General features: G+C 42.4%; 1 protein-coding gene across 2 annotated transcripts; it reads left to right on the top strand.

The window, feature by feature from the left end:
• The first annotated feature begins 583 nt into the window (after positions 1-583).
• Positions 584-22873, top strand: DHDDS (dehydrodolichyl diphosphate synthase subunit). 2 transcript variants are annotated; one of them, XM_053398693.1, is made up of 9 exons: positions 584-606; positions 5861-5972; positions 7488-7604; positions 8186-8328; positions 13737-13853; positions 14427-14528; positions 17495-17609; positions 20065-20172; positions 21233-22873. In XM_053398693.1, the coding sequence occupies exons 2-9, from the start codon at positions 5910-5912 to the stop codon at positions 21467-21469; spliced, it is 1002 nt and encodes a 333-aa protein (XP_053254668.1). In that variant the 5' UTR covers positions 584-606; positions 5861-5909; the 3' UTR covers positions 21470-22873. The 2 variants fall into 2 exon arrangements, with proteins under 2 accessions (XP_053254668.1, XP_053254667.1); XM_053398692.1 differs by lacking the exon at positions 584-606 and adding an exon at positions 1087-1203.
• Positions 22874-24352: the final 1479 nt, after the last annotated feature.

Here is a 24352-nt window from a genome sequence, read left to right as displayed (position 1 = left end):
AATAATAATTACACAAACACAAAGCATTTGCTTTGTTATATCTTGGTTTGGTTTTAGGGTTTGTTTGTAGTTTTTATCTGTATCCTGGCATGTTTTAAGATAACTTTTGTTTAGCAGCGCTGTTTAATGTTATTTCATTACACTGTAACTGATCATGTTTTTATTACTGATTTTGAATTTTGCACATTGACTTGTAAGAAGTTAACCTAAAAGACTGAGTAAATAATAACGATGATTGTTGTTGTTTAGTCGTTTAGTCGTGTCCGACTCTTCGTGACCCCATGGACCAGAGCATGCCAGGCCCTCCTGTCTTCCACTGCCTCCCGCAGTTTGGTCAGACTCATGTTTGTAGCTTCGAGAACACTGTCCAACCATCTCGTCCTCTGTCGATGATAGCAGTGATAATGGCTACAACCCTATGCAAGTTTTCACCATTAAACTCCACGAGACTTACTTCGAACAAACTGGGGGATCGACGGCCTGTCTGTTCCCGATACTCTTTTTCTAAAACCACCGACGATCTAGCCAGACTTCGGGTGGCGCTGGCAGTCGCTGCTACAGATAATGCCACGCGATTCGCCTGTACTTCCAGGCTGGTGAACAAAGGTCAGCTTGCCATTTATCCGCCATTTATACCTATCGTTTCACCTCTGCCTGCACTTCCAGTTATTATCGATACTAATGCAGTTATTATCGATACTAATGTGTTAGTGCTGTTTTGATATCAAGCAGAATATTATTTTTACGATCAGAATTTAAATGTTTTCCACTCCAGTATGTAGAACTGATTTTCGTGTCACACACACACAGAGCTCTAGATAGATATAAGATATATACACATATGCTAGGCTAATTTTTTATTGTATGCCAGCGCCGTTGCTGTTGTCAGAATATCGCGAGCCTCTTCGAGCACCATCCGTTGCAGCTGCAACGCGAGCGTTCCAATTCGAATCTTTCAACGCTCGGCCAGGAGAACGCCAAACGCGCGCACGCGCACTCCCTTCTTTCTCTGAGGGGCCAGGCCTTGGAATCCTCCTCCCCTCCTGCGAAGGGGCGCGCGCTCGCCGCGCACTTCCGAGACGGTGACGTAACTCGGAAGGCGGGTCGAGTCGCAGTGACATATACGGAAGGGCACGTCACGCTCCTTTGCAGAGCAGCCGCCGCCGAGGCTCCAAGAGGTGCAACTTCAGACTCGGCAGGCGGGTGAGTGAGAGGAGGGCATACTGGTCAAGCTCAGCGGGGCTTCCTTTGGAGCGACTGCCCTGTAGAGACAAACACGCAGGAGCCCTTCTTAGGCGGGAAGAAGGATCGGGGTTCTTTTCGCTCCCTGCGGTGGTTTGGGGGGTTCCAGTGCCCCCTCCGTCTTGGGAGGGACCCCTTTCAAGGTGGAGGGAAGGGAGAGGACCCCTCTTCCAGGTCCAATGGCTTTTCTTAGTTTGTTTCCGTGGGTGACATGATGAACCGTATGTTCATCTTTTGGAAAAGGATTCGCCTGTTGCAGTGCCAAAAGAGTTTTGGTGGTGCCTTAAAAGGTGCCTTTTGCGGTGAACGAATAAACTGCGGTGTGAGGTTTTGTGGTCTACAGCGCTGTTCCCTGGGATGGGTTTGACCCTTGATGAATCTGGTGAAGTGGGAGAATCATAGCTCAGGGGTAGAGCATCTGTCATGCATGGGAATAGGTCCCTGGTCCAACTCCTGGTATCCTCAGGTGGAGCTGGGAGAGACTGACTCCCTTGAAACCCACTGCCAGCCAAGTGTAGACGAGCTGAACTAGGTGGCTCAATGGTCTGTCTTGGTATGAGGCGGTTTTCTGGGTTCCTATGAATTGTTCCTAATTCGTCACTCTGCAATCCTAAGCATGCCTATTCAGAAGTAAGTCCTGTTGAATTCAATGGAGCTTTCTCCCAGGTAAGTAGGGTTAGGCTGACAGCTGAAGTCTCTTACAGGGCATGATCCTATTGTTTTTACTCTTTCGTTGATGCTACTGCTGGAGATTTATAGAACAACTCTATATGGAAAGTAATCCCCATTCTGGATCTCACTCTGAGATAAGTGGGTATAAGGTTGCAGTTTTTCTCCCTCCCTAACCAGCCCCACCAACAGTCCAACTATATGTAAAAAAAACAACCCATGAAAGAATAACATGATCCTACATTACTCAGAAGTAAGCCCCATTTAATTGGACTTTACAGGTAAGTTCCTAGGATTACAGCATATCCTACTTCTAAGTAGATATGCATAGGGTTGAACTGTTAAGCACGTTTTCAGAAACCCTGGAACATACTAGGGAATAAGGAAGAATCTGTTCCAACTGTAAAGGGTTTCATCTTTGAGATACTTCATAGGAAGGTTATAAATATTGATGATAAGTATGGTCATTCATGTGTGGTGGTTATGTGTATATTTGTTTACCTATACACAGAGAGAGAGAGAGCTCTAGGAAGTAGGGCCTAAGTGGGAATGTCTTGCTTCCACTCTCTTCATTTAGTTGGGCCATGAAAATGAACCTGCTTTATGATTTCTGTTTTTAAAGGTGGGGTTGCCCCTTCTCCTTCTCCTCCTCCTGTCATGGGAGAGGTGACAATAATTACATCTTCCTCTTTTGATGAAATACCTTGTTTTTCCCAACACCCTCAGTAATTATGAGAAGGGCGGGGGAGTTTACCGACATCTTTAGAGAAGTTCCTCCCACTACCTTTTTCATATTGCCAAATAATCCATATGGATAGACCAGGAACTTCCTGGGTGTGTTCAGAAACTCATACAAGGAATGGCTAGAGAAACTCCAAAAATATATATTTTGAAAGAGGGCTAGGCTAGAATGCTTCTTTCTGATGTGCTACTTTTCTGCATGCAGGGAGTTTTGTATCATCATTATTTGTGGGGAGGAGCAGTCAATAATGTGAAAGATCTTGCCTTGTAATCTGAAGTGGAACACTCCTAGGTTTGCCACTTCAGTGAAAACTAGGCTACATTTCTTCAAGTTTATTTTTAGACATCTTTTCCAAATGATTCTCAAAGTGGCTTTCAAGAGCAGTAAACAGAGCTAAAAAAATAAAGCAGAAACGCTGATATATTGATGACTAACACCTCCATCATATTTCCAGCTGTGTTAATCTTGGGGTTTTTTTTATAAGATATTTATTAAGGTTTTACAAAAAACAGAGATTTACAGAGTAAAAAGAAAGCAAAGAAAAGGAAGAAAATAAATACAAAAAATACATATAAAAAAAATACAAAATACAAAGAACAAATAGATAGGAAAAAATTAAAAATAAAACAAATCCATTTTTTTATATCTTTAAGCTCATTTGCTTGTTTCCTTGACCTCCTCACACCTCCCCTTTTTGTATTCCCATTTAAATAATCAATTCAGCAAATCCTTACCCTCTTTCATTTATCTTAACTCTATATCTTAACATATTATAGCTATATGTTTTCATCCATTATCAATCCATTTTTGCATATTCCTATTAACCTGATTGCTAATGCCACTTATTTTCAATCCAGCATCATTTTAACATTCATTAATTTTACAATATTTCTGCAAATAGTCTTTAAATTTCTTCCAATCTTCTTTTACCAAATCTTCTCCCTGGTCTCGGATTCTGCCAGTCATTTCCGCCAATTCCATATAGTCCATCACCTTCATCTGCCACTCTTCCAGAGTGGGTAAATCTTGTGTCTTCCAATACTTTGCAATAAGTATTCTTGCTGCTGTTGTTGCATACATAAAGAAAGTTCCATCCTTCTTTGGCACCAATTGGCCGACTATGCCCAGGAGAAAGGCCTCTGGTTTCTTCAGGAAGGTATATTTAAATACCTTTTTCATTTCATTATAGATCATCTACCAGAAAGCCTTAATTTTTGGGCACGTCCACCAAAGGTGAAAGAGTGTACCTTCATTTTCTTTACATTTCCAACATTTATTATCGGGCAAATGATATATTTTTGCAAGCTTGACTGGTGTCATGTACCACCTGTATATCATTTTCATAATATTCTCTCTTAAGGCATTACATGCCGTAAATTTCATACCTGTGGTCCACAACTGTTCCCAGTCAGCAAACATAATGTTATGTCCAACATCTTGTGCCCATTTAATCATAGCAGATTTAACCGTTTCATCCCGAGTGTTCCATTTTAAGAGCAAGTTATACATTCTTGAAAGTATCTTTGTTTTGGGATCTAGCAGTTCTGTTTCCAATTTTGATTTTTCCACCTGGAAGCCAATTTTTTTGTCCAAATTATAAGCCTCTCTTATTTGATAATAGTGAAGCCAGTCTCGCACTTTATCTTTTAATTTCTCAAAACTCTGCAATTTCAATTTATCTCCTTCTTGCTCCAAAATTTCCCAATATTTTGGCCACTTGGCCTCCATATTGAGCTTTTTCTGAGCCTTTGCTTCCATCGGTGACAACCACCTTGGGGTTTTATTTTCAAGTAAGTCTTTATATCTTATCCAGACATTAAACAATGCTTTCCTGACAATATGATTTTTAAATGCTTTATGTTCTTTAACCTTGTCGTACCACAAATATGCATGCCACCCAAAAACATTATTAAAACCTTCTAGATCCAAAATGTCTGTGTTCTCAAGAAGCAGCCATTCTTTTAACCAGCAGAATGCTGCTGATTCATAATAAAGTTTAAGGTCTGGCAGGGCAAATCCACCTCTTTCCTTTGTATCAGTTAGTATTTTAAATTTTATTCTGGGCTTCTTGCCCTACCAGACAAATCTAGAAATGTCTCTCTGCCACTTCTTGAAACAGTCCATTTTGTCCAAAATTTGCAATGAAACAAAAATAACATTCTTGGCAATACATTCATCTTTATAACAGCAATTCGACCCAACAAGGAAAGCTTCAAATTTGACCACGAGCAACCCCATATAACCATTACATCCGCCATTGCCGATGGCGCCACCCCGGAAGTCTCTTCAGATTGTATTTTAAAACATTCCTGTTCACAAAGGCATTTGATGGCTGAAAGATAACTGTTCCCAGCAATTAGTTGTTCTAATTGGCATCCGCCAGTCTTGGGAGACAATGGAAGAGTACACCTTTGTGGGTAAAGTCAAACCATTGGAGACTTACAGCACTTGCTGTAGCTGTACAGACCAATATGGGAGAGACATGTTTTGTTGAGTAGAGACAGATGAAATTGTCTAGTTGTGCTGCTGCAGGTGCACCACAACATTTCTTCTCTCTACTCCTCCCAGCAGCAATTCTTCCTCTGGTCATTGCTATGGATACACGACCTGACTGTCTCCTAATAGTGCAATTGTCTGCAAGGGATTCCCATATGGCGGGATTAATGTTGCCAGCCTCCATGTCATCTTTGCAGCCATCTTTGTAACACAGAGATGGTCTGCCAACTGACCTGGTGCCTAAAGCCAACTCCCCATAGAGCAGGCCCTCAGGGATTCTGCCATCTTCCATTCTGTAGACGTGACCAAGCTAGTGTAGATGTCACTGAGACCAGAGTGTTGACATGTTGGGAATGTGGGCTTGGGAGAACACACCTTTGTTTGAGTCTCTGTCCTGTCAAGTGATACCCAAAACCTTCCTGATGCAGCTCATGTAGAAGGTGTTGAAGCATCACTCCTGGCAGTTGTAAGTTGTCCACAACTCACTTCCATAAAGCAGTGTGCTCAACATGCAAGCCTGGTAGACCTTCAATATTAACTTGAAGGATATGTGACTGTTTTTAGATGTTTTTGTTTTACTATTTTGTTTCACTGCTTTGTTTCCCACCCCCCCACCCCAAATCCTGGGCTTCTTTGGGATGAAGGGCAGGATAGAAATTTAATTAATAATAAGGATGAATAAAACTTTTTTTTTCTTCCCATAACTTTCAGGCTCTCCTTTCTCTTCAACTTAAAAAAGTTTGCTTGAAAAGGGAGGACCATGTCTTGGATAAAAGAAGGAGATTTGTCCATCTTGGAGAGATTCTGTGCCAGTGTGATAAAGGTAAGTGTTACGCTGATGCTATCACAAGTTATTTGACTTGGATGCTTGCATGTGAGTGTTAGAAGTATCGCTGCTTATATGATGCTATAGGGCTTGAAGGGTGAAGAGCTGAATCCTGCCGGCAACCCAGATCCCCTATCTTGTAGGCCATGAAATCTTGCAAAGCACCGCACATCGCGATGTCATATATGACATTTAGGTGGGCATGCTTGGCCAGAACAGCCTTATGGGCCAAATGAGGAGGCCTGGCAGGTCTCATTAAGCCCATGAGCCATAGATTCCCACCTCTGCTATAGGGGAACACCTCTGGAAATTCTGGTCCTAGAGTCTCTCCTGGAGAACCTTTTTTCTGCAGTGGCATTCCTTCTCTTGCCAGTGATCTCTCATGGGCCAGAGCTAAATATAGGCAGGGGCACCCCCCTCTCTCTCCCCCCACCCAATAGTGTGCTGCCGAGGGGACAGACAAATTACTATTCTCTAAGTTCTGTTGTGATCACTTTCAGAACTCCGTATGTTTCCTCCCTTCAGGCTTCCCACCTGACATGATATTAGGCTAAGGGCCATGTATTGCCTGACCAAGAGCTGCAGGTCCCACAGCCCTGCCATAGAGGATAGCTCTTTTGGCCATAGGCAGGAAGGAATTTCAGGCAGATAAGTGAGTGGGATGGGGAAGAAGGGTTGGCTGGCTCTGCCTGTCCTCTGCACCCAGCACAGAAACAATGTGGGCTCCTGCAAGGAGGACAGAACTCCCTGTTCCTCCTCCACTATTCCTCAGCAGGTTGGTGTGTGTGTGTGTGTGTGTGTGTGTGTGTGTGTGTGTATGGATATTTGCAGGTTGCCAACCTTTATGAGCATATGAACAAGGCTGTCCTATGGTGCTCTTAGATCTTCCAGGATTAGGCTCTGGACCACCTTTCAGTTTCTGTGTTTTTGTTCTAAAACTCAGCAGTTATTATTTTAAAAAACCTGTAATTTGGGGGGGGGTAGAGGTGTACTGCTGACTTAATCTGTGTCGCTTTTGTTCCTGCACTCTGCACATAGCTGTTATTTTTGGGCCGTTCCCCCTCCCCCCACTTTATGCTCACCTTTAGGGCGGGCAAGCCTGAGTTCATGCCTTGTCCTGGTTTGGGAGGCCATTAGCAATACATTCTCATTGCGCCCCCTCCCTTAGCAAGTCTACACACTCACTTCTATTGCTGTGACTTATTATTGCTACCACCCGCTTGCTTGCCAGACAGAACCAGTGGGCAGACAAGCAGTGGGCAGCAGGTCTTGTATTTGCTCATCCCTTCTGGGCCAGAATGAGGCACAGGTGAACAAGCAAGAATAGGAGGATCGGGTCCAGGTGGCTCTTGTTTGAATGTGGGCTGTCAGCAGGTGCCTGATTCTGCTGACCTTTGATCTCTGCCCTGGCTCATGATACATGCTTAGGCTGAAATTGAGTTTGATTGTTATCATTTTTCTGACAGCTTATCATTTCTCTGCTTTCTCTCCCCCCGCCCCCTTTGCATTTAGGCAGGCCCAATGCCCAAGCACATCGCCTTCATCATGGATGGCAACCGCCGTTATGCTCAAAAACACAAAGTGAAAAAAATAGAAGGACATTCACAGGGATTTGCAAAACTAGCACAGGTGAGGAGGACCTTTTCTAGACAAGTGGCTGATTAGGATGCAAAGGCCGAGATGGTGGCTTCAAGACTTGGTTCACATTTGCCTTGGCAAGGTCAAAATGTGTGTGTCTAATCACCCTGTTCCCTGTTCTTTTTTTCTGTCTGCCTGGCCTCAATTTCTTCCTTTTGAGGTCCAGATTAAAATTGCTGGCTTTAACCTTTACAGCCTTAAATGGCTTGGGACCAAGTTACTTTATATACAGTTTTCTCCCCTCTGTACTTACCTGAACCTTAAAAGCTTCAGGGGCTTTGTTTTGGGTTCTCTGGATGAACTGAGATGGGTAACCTCCAAGGAGAGGGCCTTTCCAGTGGTGGCACCCCAGTGGTCATTGGAGAGATCATTTGATGAGCACAAAGGGAGCAAAAACCACCTATTTAGCAGATATCCGTAAATCAAATGGGGAGAGAGGTTGCGTGTGTTTCTGTAACTGGTGGGTTATTTGATAGAGCTATTTGATGAAGGGCGACCCAAAAACAAAAAATTAGTTTTAGTGATTAGTTTGTTGTCACTTTGGCTTTGAATAAATATCTCCTTTTCTACAGACACTGCAGTGGTGCTTGAGTTTGGGTATCCGGGAAGTCACAGTCTACGCCTTTAGTATTGAGAACTTCAAGCGATCCCAGGAAGAAGTGGAAGGCCTGATGGAGATGGCAAGGCAAAAATTTACCCGTCTTCTAGAAGAACAGTAAGCTCCTTCTTTCTAACCTTCTGTCGCAACCTGCAAGTCCAGGGCCGGGAACCTGAGACCTTCCAGTTGTCATTGGACTCCAACTTCCATTAGCCCCGGCTAGCATGGCTAATGGTCAGGGATGATGGGAGTTGTAGTCTAGCAAGATCTGGAGGGCCACAGGTTGCCCTCATTTGCTGTTAAGGAACATGATGTATTTCTGCATGCATTTAAAAGTTAGGCCTGACTTGGGTCATCACTTCTGTCACCAGCAGGAAACATTGAATTGTATTCAACTGACTTTTACTCAGAACAAACCGATTTAAATTAATGGACCTAAGTGAGTCAAAGCCGTTCATTTCAGTGAGTCCATTCTGAGTAAAAGTCAGTTGGAAAGAACCCATGAATTAATCCTGCATTAGAACATGATTTTTGCCCTGGTGGGGGAAATTGCAGTAAATATACTTGATTCTAAAGTAGCTTTTCTGTATTGTCTCAAAGGCAAACTGTTGGAAGCAGGGTTTGGTTATTTGTTTTACATATTTATAACTTGCCATTCCCACAAATGTTCCCAAGCAAAATATTCCTTTCATTAAAATAAAAATAAGACCCCACTGAATAAAAGCAATAATAACCTATATAAGCAGCATAAAATCATTTGGTGGAGAGAGAAAGACAGTTTAGCAATTTAAACAAATTAACAGGCCTGGGGAAATAGAAGTCTTTGGTGCTGCCAAAAAAAGACATCAAGGTGGTTGCCAGGTAAACATCTTGGGAAATTATTCCATAATAGAGGTGCCACCACTGAAAAGGCCACGTCTTCATTGCCTGCCTGCCACATTTCACCTAGTAATTTGGAGAAAGACCTCAGGTGAAGAACTTTAGAGTCTTGGTAGGTACATACAGAAACAAATGTCACACTAGTTGTCAGTCTCCTTAGTGACTAAAATTTTTGTATAATTCTACAGGGAAATGGCTGAGGTTTCTGTGAACTGACAGATTAGTAACTGAGGATATGGAATATTGCTGTGCTTTAACTTATTTTTGGAACAATACCTTCCCAAAGTTTCATCCATTTATTTTATTTTCAGTATATAATTTTAAGGGCATAAGCTTTAGCAGATTAGTGTCTACTTTGTGAAGTGGCATAGTAAGCACATTGTGGGGTGATGGTGGATGGAGGTAAAGAAAATCTGGTCAACAGTGACATTGGAGGGAATTGAAATGGAAAAAATAGAGACTGTGACAATTAAAAGCTTAAATGTACTTCATGGGCCAGTTACAAAGCAGTGTTGATCACATAAACATTAGTAGGCTAATTAACCCCTGTGGTGATAATATGAGAGCAAGAAAGAGACCTGCATAAAATTATTACATTTTTTGTGATCATTTCTAACATTTATTAATTCATAATTATAAAATTATTTACATACCATTCTCTTGCAACAAACCAAGGGGATGTTTACCAGCAAATCTTTTTTTTAAATGATATTTTATTGAACCGTTTTAAATTATAAAGCAATAAAGTGATACAAACAAAAAAAGGCACAAAACTCTGTAAAGGGAGGGGAAATATATGAATATATACAACAATACCCTAACCCATACATTCTTTTATAAATTTGATATTACTCTAACACTAATGTAAATATTAATAGCCTACCACATTTTATATAAATGCATTCCAAATATTATCATTTATCCAAGCAGAGTCTACGTCTGTAAGCAGTCTGTTCATCAGTTGCAAGTGTTATCATATTATCAAAAGGAGATCATGTATCCATATCAGTCTCTTGGCTACCATTAAATCGCATAAAATCTATTTTCGTTGTCCCATTGTTAACTTCCTGCAACAAATTAAGCTAAGAAAGCTGGAGGTATATTATTCATGTTTCTGCATATTTTTGCACTACGAAATAAAATAAAGCTAGCCTGAGCTTTTAGAGGTCCTCCTGCTGCTTGACTGTATTACAGCTGTTAGTGGTACCAGGATAAAAAGAGAAATGTGGTTGTGTTTTGAATTTTACTGGGTCAAATAGACCATTAGTGTATATTGACAGAGCAGCAGAAAGAAACTAGAGTAGTGGGTACTTACTGGGTTCTTTTCAGTTCTGTACTGGACTGTGGAGAGTTTGGAGGATTATTCCACATCCTTGTGCTATTATCGGGATGAAAATGGCCATTAGGAATCGAGTTTCCACAGGCTGCAACAATGCCTGCTTTCTCAAACACACAGTTGACCTGAAGAATTACAGTGGTACCTCTAGATACGAGCGGGATCTGTTCCGGAGCCCCATTTGCATCTAGAGGTAAACGTAACTAGCGACGGCACGTCTGCGCACGCACGCATCGCTTTTCGCTGCTTCGCATGCGCATGACGTCATTTCGAGCGTCTGTGCATGCGCACGTGGCGAAACCCAGAAGTAATGCGCTCCGTTACTTCCGGGTTGCCGAGGAGCGCAACTCGAAAACACTCAACTCGAAGCATATTTAACCCAAGTTCAAGTTTATTATTAGATTTGTGAGGTCCATGCCTTTACACAAAATACCATAAAACATTATTCAAAGATAAACAATAAAATTATAAAAATAAGCTAAAATTCATGCCATGCTGTCCCAGCAAGGAAACTACCCAAAAAAACTCGCCATTCAGGAAAGAAGATACAGCAACAGGTTAGGAGAGCAATGGGAGGGACCTCACCATTTCCTCCAGGAACCATACCCTAGTTTTCATAGCCTTCACCACAAAGACCGCTATCACGTGAGAAATCCGTGGATCAGCGTCCACCAGTAAAAATTTTACTTGGTCCTCAGAGTTGGCTATTGATTTGGGAATAGTTTGTAACATCGCATCCCTGAAGGCCGAGTAGATGGGACAATACAACATGTAATGTGTGAGATCCTCTTTGGTTCTCATATGACAAGGACATATACGCTGCTCTACTGGGATTTTTGCATATCTGCCTGACAAATAGGCCGTAGGAATGGTTTGAAAACGGGCCATGGTGAAAGCTCTCCGAAGGGTGGGATTGGTGATATTTAACCCAAAGTATGACTATACTTGATAGAAGGTCTCTCTAGAGATGATGCTGGACTCTCCGTTCCCTCAGCCCCAACCATTGGTGTCCACAGGGCCTCTGGCTATGGTCTGAAAATAGATGAGGACCACCATCTTGCAGATTGTGAGCAAGGCTCTGATCAGTGCCTGGATGGATAACCACCTGAGAATCTCATGTATGCCATGAGAAAAGAAAGTTGGGGTTTAACTAACTCTGGAGGGGCACAGGCTTTCCTACCTATTATTATTGTTATTATCATTATCATTATCATCATCATCATCATTTAATAATAAAATTTATATACTGTCCTTCATCACATAATAAAATACAAAATAAAACACAAGTAAATAATTAAACCAAAGTTATTTATCATTGAGATGAGGGTAGCATGATGGTTAAGAGAATGAGCTGTGAACAAGGATATCCCCAGATCAGTCAGCTGTCATGAATTCAGTGGGTGGTTTGGGGGCAAGCTCCAAACCCCATTCCCACTGCTGTTTATATAGGGATAATCGCTGTAACCTACTCCACAAGATTGTGCATAAGGATTACAGAATAACTGTATGTGGAATGTAAGAAAAGAAAAGAAAAGTGTCATATGATAGCTATTACATTAATTATAAAGTATGTTTCATACTGTCCTGTCCTGTACTTGAAGTGAAACTTCAGGGTTTGCCAATTGCTGACTGGTTAACTATGGGAAGAAAGGTTGTTTGGACTGGAATTATTAACCCAACTAGCTGTAACCTGCTAGCTGGTATATAATTTACATTGGGCAAAGTGGCTGGGGAAACCCAGCCAGATAGGCGGGGTATAAATAATAAATTATTGTTATTATTATTTATTGGGAATTTTTATATTTTCAAATTATCTGTTGGTATAAAGCAATCTTTATTAATTGGAGCAGTTATATCTTTCCCTCCACTGCTCTCCTAGAGCTAAGATCTGCTCACAACCAAAACTCATTTCAAATGATACCATAACACTGATAAGAGGGACAGCCAGTAAAGGAAGTAAACAGAGACCCAAACAGCACTCTTGGAGCTTCAGTGTGTGTCCTTCCTCTGAAGTGAAACAATTAAGGTGCTTAATTTGTATATTAAATTGTCTAGAATCTTGGGGGAGCTGCTCCAATTTAAACCAAGATGAAAGTAAATATAATTCTAGTCTAGGGTGGGTATGAACAGCCTTCTACTGTAGCGTAAACCTGATTATATGATTTTTTTCTCAGGTTACGTCTAAGAAGAGTGGGCCTTCAGTTGGGACCCTGAAGGCAATAATTTTTATTGGGGCTCTTAGCCAGTGGAGCCTGGCGATGGCAGGATTGAGCACCTTTGCCTTCCACCCTAGGCTGAAGCAAAGTGCAACTGTGTAGATACCCTGGTCCCCTCTTGTAAAAGTCAGTAGACTAAATTAATAAATGTTTCCCCATGCAATGGGTTTGAAAAACCAACACCCACACAATACACTTCATTGCTGTTCATTCACAGCTCATTAAAGTATAGTGGAACCTTGGTTCTTAAACTTAATCCATTCTGGAAGTCCATTCCAAAACCAAAACGTTCCAAAACCAAGGCGCGCTTTCCTGTAGAAAGTAATGTAGAATGGATTAATCCGTTCCTGACTTTTAAAAACAACCCCTGAAACAGCAATTTAACATGAATTTTACTATCTAATGAGACCATTGATCCATAAAATGAAAGCAATAAACAATGTACTGCAGTCACACAATCAATCAATCAATCAGTAGCTGAACTGGGTTCCACACAGTCACAAAAACAAAACAAAAAAGAGCCACAAAAACGCAAAATAAATAGCAAAAACAGACAGACCTCAGTGTAACACTCAAAACGGAAGTGTGGCACTCAAATCAGAATCGTAACACTCAAAAAAGAAGTGTGGCACTCAAATTGTCAGCATAACACTCAAAATGGAGCATGTTCAGCTTCCGAAAAATGTTCGCAAACTGAAACACTTACTTCCAGGTTTGCAGTGTTTGGGTTCCAATTTGTTTGAGTACCGAGGCGTTTGAGAACCAAGGTACCACTGTAAGCTGAAATCATGGCTGCTGGATGATATAGTAAACATCTTTGGAGCTTTTGGCAGGACAGTTTCAAATGTGTTGCTGTCTTGTCATTGTTCACGTGGCCCCTGATCCAACTCTTGCTTGCGTGGAAAACCCTTGTGACTTGTATTCTTCTCTCCCCCACTCCTCCATGTGTCCTGTTGCAAGATGTAAGCAGAATCTCTGAATAACTGAGTGTCGGTTAATAATGACTTTATACTGTATGTGCTGGCATTGCTGGGGTTTGTCTTGTCTGTTGTGTTAGTCAAATTCCTCCATCCTCTTCCTCTTCTCCCTTTTAGGGAGAACTTGGAGAGACACGGTGTGTGTGTTCGTATCCTCGGGGACCTGCCCCTCCTGCCGAAAGATATCCAGGAACTAATTGCCAAAGTTGTGCTGGCAACGAGGCACTACAACACGTGAGTCTTGTTGCAAAGTCTTGCCATTTTAAAACATGGTTTTTATTGGAGTCGTCACAAGACCATAAAAGCAAACAGAACATCAATAGGGGCATGTTTGTCAGATGTTTGAACAAAAACCAAGTGATCATTCATTACTCTCATTGTGCATGTCTGTATTTAATGTCGAAATGGGGCAGGGAGGTATTAAGTCAGGCCACTCCCTGTACATAATCTCTCTGCAATTATATCAGAAACCCTGGGCCCGTCCATATCTTGGCTTTGTGTGGATTATGAACCCTTTGTGCTTCCTTTAATTGTGTAGTAGTAGTAGTAATAATAATAATAATAATTTTATTATTTATACCCCACCCATCTGGCTGAGTTTCCTCAGCCACTCTGAGTGGCTTACAGAATATATAAAATACAATAAAGCATCAAACATTAAAAACTTCCTTTCAGCTTCCTTTTAGGAGGAGATTCAGAATAGACTTTCAGTTTAATTGGATGAACTCAAGTTCAGGTATGATAAGAGAGAGAGGAAAACTTTCTTAACACGGTGCATCATTTTTCTTCTCTCTTTATTTTTAAAAGGTGTTTTTTGAACATTGGTATTGCATACACATCAAGACAAGAGATTAGCAATGCGGTGAAAGAGCTGGCTTGGGGAGTCGAAGAAGGACTGCTTCAGCCCAGGTAACCTTGCATGTTTGGGGGCATGTTTGATTTCCGCATTGGGGCTGCTGTGGAAGCATCCACTCTGTGGCATACCATCTTCAGTCCCAGGTTGAACTCTGTTCCTTAGGCTTGGCAGAAGGAGCTGGATCATCATAGTGCTGACTATCGGGCCCTTGTGCCCACATGAAGCCAGATTTTCCCATCCCCCCTACCCTCATACTGCTGCTGCCGCCACCACTCCTTGGAGCACATTCCTGTACACTGATTGGCTGGCCATTGTGTCAATCATGAAGAGCAGTTTTCAACGCATGAAAACCTTTTTTTAAAAAACCAAAAAAAAATAAACCAAAAAATACCAGCATCCTTAAAGCACTAAGCAAACATTGGAGGGCATAAATATGCAACGCTCTTGGAAATGCAAACAAAGCAGTCATGAAATCCGAAGCCTCAGTGGAAGGGCAAGCTGGCAGTCAAGGCTTGAGTTGCAGGCTCTACATGTGCTGCTTAGGGAAAGGTTGGGGAAAGCAAAGCTCATGCTGCAGGAGGAAAGCTCATGCCGGTTACAGTTTTCCAGTCTGTTTGTACACAGCCATAATAATACTTTCACAAGGCTGGCCTACATGGTGCCCTCCAGGTGTTTCTGGACTTCAACTCCCATCAGTCCCTGCCAGCATGGCCAGCGGTCAGAGATAATGGGATTGTAGTCCACCAGCATCACACTGACTTACTCCCAGTGTCCTACACCTCTTCCTTGTCTACATTCTCCACTGCAACTGCCTGGGCCTTCCCACAGAAGTCCAATGCCATTCTGAAACCCCTTCAATGTTCTTAGAGAAGCAGTGGTGGATCTTGGGGTCTCAAATTTCAGCAGTGCCCTGGGTGATGCCAAATTCCGGCACCCCTCCACCTCTCGCACTCCATTCTAAATCATAGTTGCAGGGGCCTGAGGCCCGCGCCAGTGCGACCAAACCTCTTGAGAGAAGTCACGTGTACTAAAAATCAGTGTGCCACCTTTCCGTCCCAAATACCTGCCCATATAGCTTTTTTGAAACCAAGCAAAACTATTTGAAAAACAAAAGAAACACATAGCAAGAAAATGCTACAACAAACAACATGAAACAGACCGCTGGGCACTCAATAGGAGGTTGCTAAGCAGTGCTGAGGACATGTCCCAGGCTTCACCCCCTTCTGAGCCATACAAGTCTTGAGAGCCACTAAGAGGCCTTGAGGGGGCTGCATTTGGCCTCAGGGCTGAGGTTCCCCATCCTTTCTCTAAATGAAAACTGATCTTCAGCTATTCAAGCCTCAAATCCTCATTAGACCCCCTCCTAGCAGCTTCCTATAGCTCATGGGGGACAGAATGGAACTCGGCAGCACAGTTGCTTCAGGGCCAAGTGAAAGTCCCTCAGTGCTACATTCTGGAAGTGGTCCTGCAGATGGGACTGGAACTACCACAATACTGCACCTCTTGACTTCCATCTCACGGAGCCCCTTCAGGAGGATAGCATTGTGGACTGTATTGAAAGCTGCTGACTGATCAGTGTCACCCGGGAATGTCTTGCATTCTACACCCACCACCTGGGCACAGTCGCAAAACTACTATTTTGGGGGTTGGAGGACCATTGGGATGCAGTGGGGGCTTCTCCACATACAAAAGTATTCTGGTCATTGAGACCCATAGGAATTTTTACATCAGTGGAGCAGGACCACCTTAGCAGTGGTGCCGTTCTTGTGGATTTTGCTCCTCAAGAGGCTCACCACATGCCATCCTCCTGTGCTAGCTTGTATTTAAGCACGAGTCTGGTAGCCATAGGTGATAAGGATTTGCATGTAGGCAAGCACATGGAGTTCCATTTAGGCAAATGTGGACTGGGGAAGGAGGAGGAGCACCTCCACACCTGGCACAGAAACCCAAGAAACCAAATCAGGCTGAAAGAGGATGAGCAGAATTCTCCATCTCTCCCTGCCAGCCCCCAGGAGGCTGGTGACACATTCTGCATGCTAGTTACTCTTATTCACAAGGCTTTTCCATGCACTGAGATGGTTCTTTAGAACTTCCCTGTTCTTTCAAGTCTCTGGAGGGCGTGAGGACAAACCACAAGTGGATTTATTTTAGGTTTATGATCTTACAGATGTCATGGTCTTAAATGCTGGTACACTTTGTATTGCCTTTTTGTGTTTGTGGTTGTAACTGTGTTGTATTTCTTCTTCACCTACTTGGTGCATTCTTCTCTGGCGGAAAAGTAGTATTGAAATGAGAAAGAAAAATAAGTGCCATAAACAAAGAAGGGGCAATTAGGCATAGTGCTAGCATAGATTCAATAGTTGTTTGTTTTTTTATTTGGAGTTTCTAATCTCCCTTGTGCCCTTTAGAATCTGCTCCACACTTTAGAAACAATAATAAAATGAGTCTGATCGTATATGAAACATGTTTATCAAATGTATCTTGTGCCAGTTTACTCCTTACCACCCAAAGCAAGTTCAAACAAAGTCCTCAGTGCTTTCAGAAAAATGCTTGGAATTTGCTTCTTGGGGAAGGCAGTTTCCTAAGTGGGTAGGCCATGCTGCTCTCTGTGCCCTCCTTTTCTTCTTTAAGGAGATTGGCACTCGGTTGGAATAATTTAAAGTTAAGATCCAGAGGTGCAGAAATAAGCACATGGTGCCGTCTTTCTAGTCTTCACGGCTAGGAGCCTCACCACTGCCTCCTAGCCATGATGATGAGTGTAGGCTACCCCTGAATTCAGAGACAGTAAATCTCTGGATACCAGTTGGAGGAGCAACAGCAGGTGAGGGTTGATACCCACGTGTACCACTTATGGGTTTTGCCATAGGCATCTGCATGGCTGCAGTGTGTGAAGGAGGATGCTGGAATAAGTGGGCCTCTTCTTCTTCGCCTGATCCAGATGGTCTTCATGGTCCACCTAATGTGCATTCCACTTTGTAGATAAACATTGCCTCCCTAATTTAAGTTTTGTGTCTCTTAGTGATGTATCGGAGTCGCTGATCGACAAGTGCCTGTATACCTGTAAATCTCCTCATCCAGACATCCTAATAAGGACTTCCGGAGAAGTCAGACTTAGCGATTTCATGCTCTGGCAGGTAACAGTGAACTGAAATTACCCATGAGGTTGGAAGAGTGAGATCCACCTCTCCTGCTCTGCTTGGTCTTGTTTAGAAATAATTTAGCACTTTGGCTCTGGGGATTTTGTTGTACGGTTTCAGGAAAGATTTTTTTCATTTCAGCTTTGGGGGTGGAATCTAAATCTCTCTTCATTAAACCATTAGAATAAAAATACATTCGAAGATATGCAGTCCTGCATCACGTACTGGAATTCCAGCGTGAACAAAGGAGCTGTCAGATCAGGGCTAAATGTTGAGAGTCAATGTCAAGCTTTAAAAACAATAAAGCCACTCCTACGGGCTCCAAAAATCTTGTTCAGATATAAAACTGATGTTGCATAAATGACTGGGTCATGCCTCAAAGAAAGTCTTCTGAAACAAAAATGTACTTAGTAGGCACCTAGGCAGCTTGTTGCTGGTGGCTGATTTCGGCTGGGAACTGATTTCAGAGAAATGGAACTGCAGAACCAAAAGTCTGGTTTCTAGTGCAAGTTAAGGCATATGGTACTCGCCACACTATTGCATCTGAGAAGAGCAGTAGCTTGGTAGGGCTATATTGGGCAAGGGTCTCCCTTCCAGATCAAGTTTTTTAGGCCTTCGAATGCTAAAAGCAAAACCTTGAACTGTACCACTAGCTAGTGCAGCTCCCTCAGCAGAGGTGTTTTATGGTGTCAATTTGTTGTTGTTTAGTCGTTTAGTCATGTCTGACTCTTTGTGACCCCATGGACCAGAGCACGCCAGGCACTCCTGTCTTCCACTGCCTCCCGCAGTTTGGTCAGACTCAAGTTTGTAGCTTCGAGAACACTGTCCAACCATCTCGTCCTCTGTCGTCCCCTTCTCCTTGTGCCCTCAATCTTCCCCAACATCAGGGTCTTTTCCAGGGAGTCATCTCTTCTCATGAGGTGGCCAAAGTATTGGAGCCTCAGCTTCAGGATCTGTCCTTCCAGTGAGCACTCAGGGCTAATTTCCTTAAGAATGGATGCGTTTGATCTTCTTGCAGTCCATGGGACTCTCAAGAGTCTCCTCCAGCACCATAATTCAAAAGCATCAATTCTTCAGCGATCAGCCTTCTTTATGGTCCAGCTCTCACTTCCATACATCACTACTGGGAAAACCATGGCTTTAACTATAAGGACCTTTGTTGGCAAATGGTGTCAATAGAATACCTCAACAAATGGTGTCAATAGAATACCTCAACAACCAACCTAGCTGCTTCATTCTGCAAGCAAACAAACAAAAAAAGGATAAGAGGAAGAAATGGCAACACACCAGTCTAAATTGAGGCATCCATATTTCCTGAGCTGGCGTGGATGGTGAATGTTGGTCATCGAAGTCCAAAGCATGAGAAATAAAATCCCACCAGAAATAAAATCCCACCAGCAATCTGGATCATTCATCCCTCTGGATAAACAGTGTTATCCCCACCCCCCACCCCCTGCAATAGCTGAAGTCCATATGTTCTTAAACCATCCTGGCTGCAGTTAGCATCCATGCCAAAGGTTGTTTAGAGAAACAAGCCTTCACATTAACAGTCATCATGTTCAGTAAAGACAATTCTGGGGAAGCCTGTATGGGTGATTTAATTATTTTAGATATTTCTTGATAAACTTGAGACTATTCAAAACCATTGTTATAAGTAAGTGTTAAAGTCATTGTTTTAAAATGACTTGGAGTGGGGTGGCTTGGAGGGATACAAGCCATTTGGCATCACAATAGTACAGTGAGGGACCTACATGAGCTGTTGGGATGGGGAGAGGAGAGGATTTTTTAATTTCTTTTTTTATGGAGAAATTTGGGGGGAGCCACAAATAGCTTTTGGTATCACAGCAGGGAGCCACTGGAGTGTGTGTGTGTGTGTGTGTGTGTGTGTGTGAGAGAGAGAGAGAGAGAGAGAGAGAGAGAGAGTGTTAAGAGTAGACCACAGGTTGTCACCTCAGGCATACATCCTTAGAGCTCAATTCCCTTCCTTCTCCTACCCCCACCCAAAAAAACCCAGAAAACTTTTTAGAGCTGTAGTGTTGGACTGATCATGCTCCCTTCACTGCCAAAAGGATATTGAGGTGGAATGGCAATTGGTATTGGATGTGCACGCTCTGGAATGAGTCCTCACAGCCTCAGTCCTTTCTTTCAGCAGCAGTGGGGCAATGGGGAAGTCACTTTTCATGACTGCAAAGGTCATAGTGCAAAGCTAAACACCTCTCTGCCCTGTTTTCACATTCTTATAGTAGAATTTTGAGGTTACAGGATTCCAGCATGGTCCAAAGTATCTTCACAATAACCCATGTAATCAATGAATAGGAATGTATGTAGCATATGGATGAAAGGCCTTTTGTGGGTTTGTGCTAGAATAATTTCACTGGCCAACGTTGCTTGATTCTGTGGTGTTCTTCCCTCTGCGGGCTGCCTGTTAAACTCCTTGTCTTTCTTTCTGCAGACATCTCATACATGCTTGGTTTTCCAGTCTGTGTTGTGGCCCGATTACTCCTTCTGGAACTTGTGGGAGGCTGTCCTTCAGTTCCAGATGAACTACAATGCTTTGCAGGTAACACCCGGAGGGCACAAATCTGAGGCAAATCTGGCAAACCCAGAACTCCCCACCAACATATTATGAATATTAACTGACTTTCTCAAGACTTAAAAGACTGGGAATTGTGCCAGTTTTTTAAAAAGAGGGGGAAAAAAACCTTATTGCTTTAAAAGCAAGCATTCCCCATCTCAACTGTAACACTTGAGCAAAAAATCATTGCATATAATGTCATTTATATATTCACGGGCTGAACACAAGATTTAATAAATAAGAATAATATAATAATAGATCCCAGTTTCTGGAGATCAAATTTTGAGTAGGATTTAGTGAGGTCCTCCTAGTTTGTTTTATGGGTAGACCGTAGAATTAGTTCAAAGCTGGTAAAAATAAGTTTCCTAATACCAAATTCGTTAAATATATGACATCATCATAAAAGGTAACTAAGCCCAAATGTGCCCCTAGTGAAAATGGTATTAGGTGATCTATAAACGGATGTAGACATTGGGTGATGTTCAGTGTTCATCATATGCAGAACAGACCTATTGAAATGGTTCTGATTGCTTTTCCATTGTGGGTAGATTTTAAAGTGGGTCAGATGTCGCCTTCTGTTTCAGTTAAATACTAGTAAAAAAGCAGAAGTGCAGAAATATTTGATAGTGACCAAATACACTGAATTTTTGCATGTAGCAAGACAAATGCAAATGGTGAGAGTGTGTATGGAAGAAAAATAATTTTAGGAAGAGGGAGCAAACTCTAACTTTGAGACGCATCAGGGATTGGGTGTTCTTTGTTTGTTTGTTGGGAGCTGTTGCGTGGTGGATGGAGAGGCATTTGGGAACCAAACAGAAGCAAATTTCTCCAGCAATTTTTGCTTCTCTATTCCAGGGAAGCCAGTGAGGTGCTTTCAGGATGTTAAGGCACACCACTCTCATCAACCTTGACCAAGTGGGCATGCTGGCTGGGGCTGATGGGAGTTGTAGTCCCGCAAACATCTGGACGGCATCACATTGACTCTCCCCCTATTGACTTTTAGGCTTGCTTCATTTTCACCAACTCATATGCCATTTCTTTTCAGAAAGCCAGGGATTTGTACATGGAAGAAAGGAAGTGGCAGCAGATGGAAAATGACAAGATCTGTGTGCTGGAGAAGCTGAAAGAGGAAGGTTCTGCATCCTGTACAGATGCGCAGAGACGGCGGACTCTCCTCCAGGAATGCAGAGCTAAACGGGAAGAGAGAATCCAGAGTTTTTTGCAAGCCCTGGAGAATAAGCACATGGACTTCCTAGAAAAACTGAGTATGGCATCAGCATGACAAAAAGGAACTTGTAGGGCCAGGAGTCAGGTGCAGGAGCGGAAGGACATGAATCAAGTTACAAACAGTTCAACTGCCGCCAGTGGTCTTCACTTGTTAATGGGAATGTAAAGTTTTGTTTCCCTTTGTGTTCTCAGTAGACATATACAAGACTTTACCACCTCTGTGTTTCTGGTTGTTATTCAAGCTTTGGTTGGGGATGACGGTGTCTGAAATAAGTTTATGCTTATTTGGGTTTATAAAGGTAACCAAACAAAGAAGACAAACTTGAGTAGATGTTCTTGGGAAGGTCTGTCCTTGTTTCACTCCCTATTCCCAAACTGCAGTGTTTCGGTGCCTCAGCTAAACAAGTCTCCTTAAACGTCTTCGAATTCTGAAAAGTTGCTTGCCATGCAGGGAGGGGTGCAGTTGGGGAAAGTGGACAAGGACCCTGTTTGCATGCACACAGAGAAATGGGTGTCTAGTTCTAGATGGGCTTTTTGATGCCTAATTAGAAGACTGGCTGTCCCATTAAATAAAAATAAAAATTCTCGTCTCAATTTTCTGTGTGTGGCCAGAAACAATAGAATTGCCCTAATTTGGTGAACGTGCGTACTTGAGGCTCTATAAGGAAACATACATTGCCTGCCCCAGAACTATTTTGGCATTAAGTGGTACATAAATTAATAAAAACTAGATTGGGAGAATGTTCTTTCTGCTTGGCTGTGTATGTGCTACAGAGCTTTGGGCACTCCAGTTCGCTGGAGGTGTATCTAATACAGCATACTTTGCTGTCTCTCTGTGTGTGGTTTTTTTAAGTGTTTTACTTTCAGATGGCACCGAAAATGTCATTTTAAAAAAATAAAAAACTTGCAGATTCAGCATGCTGGATACAGCTGTGAAGAGGCTGATTAAGTCATCAAGCCATGAATAAAGCAATTTTTGGGGGTAGACAACAAATTTTAAAAATAAGCTGAATATTATTAAAAGTTTCAATTCTAAAACTATGTGAATCCAAAGAAGAAATGTGCAGTTTAATTATCTTTTTTAAAAATTGTGAGGATGAGCCAATTGTCAGAGAACCGATACTGTAAATCATCAAACCATTTAAGAATTGTGTCCTTTTTCGATGCAAGTAGTTAAGGATATATACAGAAATACACGGTGACCAATAAATTATGGGAACTTTGTTCTCATACAGTGGCTTTACCTACTGTTAGAAGCTGAATCTTTATAGCTTTTATGATGTCTGAAACAGCTGTTTTAAGAAAGACCTCAAATTCTAAAGGGAATGTCTCTCCTGTTTCTTGAACAGGACATGCACATAACCTCCCAGCCATGTGTTATCTTTTCAGAGGTGGGAAAGAATATTTATTAGTAAATGTTTCTTCTGCATTAAAAACTTACAATCAATAAGTTGAAAAACGTGAATCGTTGGTTCTGTGGGAAACAAGAGGTCCAACATCCTTAATGAAGGTGTTTCTTTGTCTACATGGTTTAGAAGTAGATGTTGGCACACCAGTCCAAACCCCCTCAGGGGTGGGCAACCTCCAGTGCATGGGTCAGTTTTGGTGCTTCAGGGAATCCAGTTTGGTTTGTGGTGCCATTTCCCCCCCAAAATCACAACCACGTGTCTATCAGCTGATGGGCTTTTAAAAATCCTGCTGAGTGTTACTTCACCAGTGCATTCCTTATGGGGAACATGCTTCCATAGCAGACTCCTGCAGGGAGCCTGACTGAACCCTGAGTAGGTGAGCAGAGAGTTCAATCCTACTTGGTGCTTCACCACCCCACCCCATCTCATGGGTCTATCTTTGATAAGGGAGAAGGACTGCCTACCAACATATCACTTCCATCATGATGACAGATGGATGGGTGATTCCCACTCACCTGCCAAAAGTTGGCCAGTGGGGTGGGGGAGATAATGACCTGGCTCACTGGGTGTATACAGAACAGTTTGCATCAGTGTAGCCACTGTGGCATCCTATGCTGGCAAGCATGCTAGCTGCCGGTGGCATCTGTCATGGTCACACATCAAAACTAGATTACTGTTAATGTGCTGGTGATGGGATGTTGTGTCTCTGAATCTTCTGAGACCTGATAGCACAAGATGCAGCAGCCAGACTATATTGCATAGTGTTTTGGGAGCTTTTTGATCTTGATTTACATCATTTGCACTGGCTCCTGGTCTAATTTCAGGAGCAATTGAAAGTGCTGGACACTTGCCTTCATAGTTCTCAACTGTGTGGGACCAGTATACCTAAAATACAGTCTGCTCTCATATGATCCTTTCCAGTGACCAAAATGTTTGGGTGTTTGGGAACTCCTTGGTGGAGCGTACTCAGTTGTGGCAGGCAGGCTTTTGGACTGGATGGTGGGTCATTTTGCTGGATTCTGGTTTTGTACTAACTAACTGCTGCTTGCTTGTTCTGCACCCCAGCCTCACCCCCCCCCCGCATACATTTGTGCTTTGTGGTTTTAATTCTTTGCCTTTTTAAAGCTGCCTTGGGTGGCTCAAATTATAAATGAAAAAGGCATTCAACCACCCTCTAGCAGATTTTCAGGGTGTCCAGTAGGTTTTCAGTGGAACTTGCTTCTGTGTGCTTAATGTCAATGACTTTAATCTGACTAAACAGGCTTATAGTACATGCTTGCCTGTTTAAATGGCTTGTAGATCACACTGAGAACAATTGGAATGAATGGCGGCTGTGTTGTAGTTATGTGGTTCATTGCACCTACTGTTAAGGGGTATTTCTATTCCTGGAGAATGAGAGTAAGAGGCCAACTTGAGTTATTTTTAAGAGTGTGAAGTTGTTTAGCTCTACTGTGTAGTAACTGTGTTCATAGTGAAATATAACTAGAATCCTGATGGAATTAAAAAGAGTTGAAGATTGTTAGATTTGG

This window comes from Podarcis raffonei, chromosome 8 (genome assembly GCF_027172205.1).
Source record: "Podarcis raffonei isolate rPodRaf1 chromosome 8, rPodRaf1.pri, whole genome shotgun sequence".
In the NCBI taxonomy this organism is placed as follows: Eukaryota; Metazoa; Chordata; class Lepidosauria; order Squamata; family Lacertidae; genus Podarcis; species Podarcis raffonei.
This window is presented reverse-complemented; position numbering and strand designations above follow the sequence as displayed.

Coding starts and splice junctions, on each gene's coding strand:
- DHDDS (XM_053398693.1), top strand. CDS start 5,910: ATGTCTTGGATAAAAGAAGGAGATTTGTCCATCTTGGAGAGATTCTGT. Junction 17,610..20,064: donor GCGATTTCATGCTCTGGCAG/GTAACAGTGAAC, acceptor TTCTTTCTGCAG/ACATCTCATACATGCTTGGT. Junction 20,173..21,232: donor TGAACTACAATGCTTTGCAG/GTAACACCCGGA, acceptor ATTTCTTTTCAG/AAAGCCAGGGATTTGTACAT.